The 5,537-nt window shown below is 42.6% G+C and overlaps 1 protein-coding gene across 1 annotated transcript; it reads right to left on the reverse strand.

Moving 5' to 3' along the window:
* Positions 1–4,546: 4,546 nt before the first annotated feature.
* LOC128103782 (peptidyl-prolyl cis-trans isomerase A-like) lies at positions 4,547–5,202 on the reverse strand. The gene has a single exon (XM_052728420.1). It carries the CDS (start codon positions 5,147–5,149, stop codon positions 4,562–4,564), a length of 588 nt encoding a protein of 195 aa, XP_052584380.1. The 5' UTR covers positions 5,150–5,202; the 3' UTR covers positions 4,547–4,561.
* Between the last annotated feature and the right edge of the window lie 335 nt (positions 5,203–5,537).

The raw sequence follows: 5,537 nt of genomic DNA on the forward strand, positions 1-5,537 counted from the left end.
ATTGGCAGGGACTTTCAATTGAACCAAGAGCTCATGGATACCACCAGTTAGCCAGGCAGATACATAATTCGTGGGTGTTGAGGGTTTTCAAAATCTCTATTAGCTATTTTGAAATAGATAATTAATTGTATTGACATGGCCACTTCACTGTGCTAGGAGCATTGAGATGTGTTTCTCTTACCCTGTATTCATTGCCCACTCTCTTTCCATCTCTCTCCTCATGCCCTTCTGCTGACCACTGGTTTTTTTTTTAACATCTGTGAAATAATTTATTTAAAGAGAGTGTTCCATGTACAGTTAAGACTATGCAGTCTTCATCTTTCTATGGCCAGGCTTTGCTTTTAAATGAAGTGATATCCTTTTTGTTTTAATAGATTTTTCCCCCAGAGAACATTAGTTCCTGACAGAATAATCTGACATAAGGGAAGAGCCCTGCCTGACAAACCCCCACCCCACTAGCTGATGCAGATTGAGAGCACGCTCCAGTCTCAATTTGGGGTTTTCAGTTTCCTTGTCAGTCTGTGTCATGGCCTAAAGACCTCTATTTAGAGGAATCAGCAATAAGTTTCCCTGAAATTAATTTTTGAAAGTAAAATCTCTTATTGAGCCTTTATATTACCTTGGAACAATTTCTCAGTGGTAGCAGCTGTTTCCTTAGATGAACAGACACATCATGGGCCTCCCAAAGAACTGTAGATTCCTGCAGATTAGAGATCATCTAATCTGGGAGTTTTCAGAAAAGTCTCCCTTTCAAGACTTGCCAGAGACCCCTGAGTTTGGGGGTGGTGGTGGTTATCAAACACTGTGACACTTGGAAGATTTCAAATCTTTCTTTTCAAATAATTTATTATTTGTGTGTATGTGTATTTGTGTGTGTGTATGTGTTTGTGTGTGTATCTTCATGAGTTTATGTACATTACATATTCACAGAATCTTGCAGAGGATAGAAGAGGACATTGGATTACTTAGATTTACAGGTGGTTGTGAACTACCTTATGGGCACTGGAAACTGAACTTTGGTCCCATACAAGAGTTGTAGGCACCCTTAACAACTGAGTCCTCTTTCCAGCTCCAGAATTCATTTTAGATCCTGGGTCATGTCCTAGCTACATCAAATAAAACTCAGGAGATTTAAAATGATTTTTTTTTAGTTAAGGAGTCCTAAAAAGGATTGTTAGATGTCTCCCATAGCTTTAAGGATGAAAAGGACCCTCGATAGAAGTCTAAGCCTGTGGTTCTTGTGTGGATTATCAGGATGGTGCTTTTCATGTAGGATCCTTTTCAGACTTCGGGAACCAGAATTCTCAATCAGCAGGCCAGGGTTCTGAGGATTTAATAAGTCTGCCCTTGAGTGCTAAGGTCTTCAATCTTGAGAACCTTTGGTTTAAACTTAAATTTGGGCAGGCAGGAGAATGTTGTATTTCCTCCATTGGAAATCTTGACAGGTGGTGGGGGTTATGCAAATGCACTCCCATTTATTAACTTCACATTGATGTGTAAGGATAGAAGTGGGTAATATGCATGGCTGGGCATCTCAGTGGCATCTGGAATTGTTTCATGTATTTATTGAGTTTCTTTTCTGGATGAGGCCATCAAGAAGTACACATGAATAAGGCATGGCCTCACTGGCAAGGAGCTAACAAAAAGTAGAGGCGTCAGATAGTTTCTCTACAGCATGGTGGCAGCAGAGTAGCTTCTGTACAGAGGACTGGGACAAAGACACTGAGCTGCACTGGGTACCCTTCCAGCACTCCCATCGGCATGTCCAGAATGTATGATGGAACACACAGACCTAAGGCTCATGGATCAGTGACTTCTCACACATGCACACAACTCTTACAGTCGTTATGTGAATCTGGCATGTGTATTCTCAGCACCTTAGAAGGCTCCTTAGTACCCCTTCACCCCCACTAATATCATCTCAATATAACTGTGACTCTGATCTCTATCATAGTAGATTATTTTTAGTACTTTTTACAAAACTTCATGTAAATTGAATCCTACAGAATATAATCATTCCTTTCTGTCTGAATCCAGTCAGCCAGTATTACCCTGTACCATTTCATTCATTCTGTCCCAGTTGGCAGTTCCCTCTTTACTGGTCTGCATCCTTTACTATGTGGCGATGCTAGTGAATTCATCTTCCCTCTGAAGGTCACTTGGCTTGTTTCTGAATACAGCTAGTTAGAAGCAACCTTGGATTATTTTTTGTGCAGGCGACCAAAGAGGAGCAGGATAACCAAAGGGAGGTGGGGTGTGGTATTGATGTCCTGTTTAGGGCTGAGCATGCTGCAGCCTCCAATCAGTACACTGATTGGTTGTTGGTTCCTGTCTTACTGGGTATCTACTGTGAAAAGAAACTTCTTCCATGAGCATTGAGAGATGCACTAATTTATAGGCATAAGTAAAAGTACTTAAGAGGCAGCTTGGTACTGTGTCCATTTAGCAGAATGATTGTAGTACGTTGTAAAAAGGGGCCCTCAAAAGAAGAAATGCAAATGGCTGAGAAATGTTTTTTGAAATCTACAATATCATTAGTCATCAGGGAAATGCAAATTAAAACTACTTTGAAATGTCATCAGAACAGTTAAAAAAATCCAAAATATGGCTATAAATGCTGGCATGGTTGTGGGGGGGAAGGAAACACTTATTCACTGTTGGTGGGAGTGCAAACTTGTGCAGTCACTATGGAAATCAGTGTGGAGGTTCCTGAAAAAAGCTAGAAATAGAGCTGCCATGTGATCCAGCTATACCCCTCTTGGGCGTATACCCAAAGGACTCTATAGCTTACAACAGAGATACTTGCTCATCCATGTTCATTGCTGCTCTATTCACAATATCTAGTAAATGGTAAAAACATATGTGTCTATAAACTGATGAATGAATAATGAAAATGTGGTATATATACACAGTGCAATAGTATTTGGCTACAGAGAAAAATGAAATTGTGAAATTTGTAAATAAGTGGATACAGTTGAAAAATAACTGAGTGTAGTAACCCAGAATGAGAAGGACAAATGTTGTTTGTTCTGTTTCATGTTTGGATTCTAGCTTTGAATCTTTGGATAAGTGGGTTTTAGTTGGAGTACCCACAGAAGTCAGGCAGGTAGTGAGAGGCTGTTGTGGGGCAGGGGAGTTGCCAAGGCAGAGGAGATACAATACAGTTGTAAGAAGGGAGAGTGGGGAATAATAGAGTGAGAAGTATTAGATGTGATAGGAGATGGCAAGGGCAAGATTGAGGAGAGAGCGTAGAGAAAGATAGCTAACACTAAAGACTAAAGACCTTCAAAAGAGCCATATGGAAACCTACGTTGAAATACTCTCTCTCTCTCTCTCTCTCTCTCTCTCTCTCTCTCTCTCTCTCTCTCTCTCTCTCTCTCACTCTCACTCTCACTCTCACACACACACACACAACTATATATATATATGTATATATAGTTTAAAATTGGTTATCTGCTAACAGGTGGACTGTAGTTCTTTCACACACTATAGGCTATCAAATAAGAAATCCACTACTTTGTATGGGAAGCCTTTTTGAGTTGTTGGTCAGAGGACCCTCAAAAATTACAGGCTGTTTCCATTGCCATTGTTTACTTCATAACTTCATGCTAAGACCCTATTGGTGAAGATACCCTGTCTTAGGGTTTCTATTGCTGTGAAGAGACACCATGACCATGGCAACTCTTATAAAGGAAAAACATTTAATTGGTTGGCTTACATTTTCAGAGGTTCAGTCCATTATCATCATGATGAGGCAGAGCGGCGTATAGGCAGACTTGGTGCTGGATCTAAGAGTCCTTTCATCTTGAGTCAGAGGCAACAACAGAAGATGGTTTGTCTCACTGGGTGTAGCTTGAGCATAGGAGACCTCAAAGCCCACCCCTATAGTGACACACTTTCTCCAACAAGGCCACACCTACTCCAACAAAGCTACACCTCCTAATAGTGCCACTCCATTTAGGGGTCATTTTCTTTCAAACCACCACACACTCCATGGCTGAACTGTTGAACATGGAGAAACCAAGCTGCTACTGACCTGGCCGCTCCATCTCTACTGGCTAGCTATGCATGCTACCAGGGGAGAAAAGTAATCCAGTCTTAAAGTTGGCTGTGAACACTTTGAATTCTAATAACCAGTAACTTGGCAATATATGCCCACTGATGAAACGATGGCACAGATCTCATAGGAGTAACCAACCACTTTCTGACTGGGTTTTAGGCATACTCCACAAGACAGACTCAAGCCTGACACTGTAAACAGGGCCAAGAACTGTAGCTTAGTAGGTCATAGGCCCTGAAGGAGGACCTACTATATGGCTAAATGGATATAGCCTGGAACTCATGATATAGCCCAGGCTAGCCTTGAAATTGTGATGATCTTCTACCTCAGCTTCCTGAAAGCTGGGATTATAATGTGAGCCACCACACACAGCTTCCTTTCACTCTTTTTTTTCTTACTTAGTTTTTATTCATAATCATAAACTTAACTCTGCAATCCAGCTAGACTTGGGAGGGGAATGAGGAGAATATGGAACCCAGAGAACTTCAGTGAGAACAGAGATTACAGGGTACTGCGAGCGGATGGGGTGGGGGTGCTCTCCTGAGCTACAGAAGGAATGGTCTGGTGGGTAAGAAGCCCGCAAGTTGATAGAATTAGAGTTTGTCCACAGTCGGAAATGGTGATCTTCTTGCTGGTCTTGCCATTCCTGGACCCAAAATGCTCCATGGCTTCCAAAATGTTCATGCCTTCTTTCACCTTCCCAAGGACCACATGTTTGCCATCCAGCCACTCAGTCTTGGCGGCGCAGATGAAAAACTGGGAACCATTTGTGTTGGGTCCAGCATTTGCCATGGACAAGATGCCAGGACCTGTATGCTTCAGGACGAAGTTCTCATCCTCAAATTTCTCTCCGTAGATGGATCTGCCGCCAATGCCATTATGGCGTGTGAAGTCACCAACCTGGCACATGAATCCCGGGATAATCCTGTGAAAGGAGGAACCCTTATATCCAAATCCTTTCTCTCCAGTGCTCAGGGTGCGGAAGTTTTCTGCTGTCTTTGGAACTTTGTCTGCAAATAACTCGAAGGAGACGCGGCCCAAGGGCTCGCCATCGGCCGTGATGTCGAAGAACACGGTGGGGTTGACCATGGCTGCAGCAAGCAGCGACCAGGGGACAGCTGTGTCTGCAAAGTCTTCTTTTCACTCTTTAATGAATACTTCTGAGACCAGTTTCTCCCCCCTCTCTTCCTTCTTCCTCCCTTCCTTTTTTCCTTCTCTTCTTCCTCCCTTTCCCCCTTTATTCCTCCTTCCTCCCTCTCTCCTTCCTCTTTCCCTTCCTCCTTCTCGCTCTCCTTTCACCTTCCCCCTTTCCTTCCTCCATTCTCTTCTTTCTCCTTCCCTTCCTTCCTCCTTATCTTTTTTCTCTCCTCCTTCTTTCCCTCCCTTCTTTTTGCTCTGCCGTAGAAGACTCTGATACTCTTTCATCCTCCCTTCTTTTCTTCTTTCTTTCATTCCTACAGCTAAGTCCAGGAAGAAA

This window comes from Peromyscus californicus, unplaced genomic scaffold (assembly GCF_007827085.1).
Source record: "Peromyscus californicus insignis strain IS unplaced genomic scaffold, ASM782708v3 Scaffold_8__1_contigs__length_139910024, whole genome shotgun sequence".
NCBI classification, from domain to species: domain Eukaryota; kingdom Metazoa; phylum Chordata; class Mammalia; order Rodentia; family Cricetidae; genus Peromyscus; species Peromyscus californicus.

What these genes read in the sequence shown, in the direction of transcription:
- LOC128103782 (XM_052728420.1), bottom strand. Translation starts at nt 5,149, where the DNA reads ATGGTCAACCCCACCGTGTTCTTCGACATCACGGCCGATGGCGAGCCC.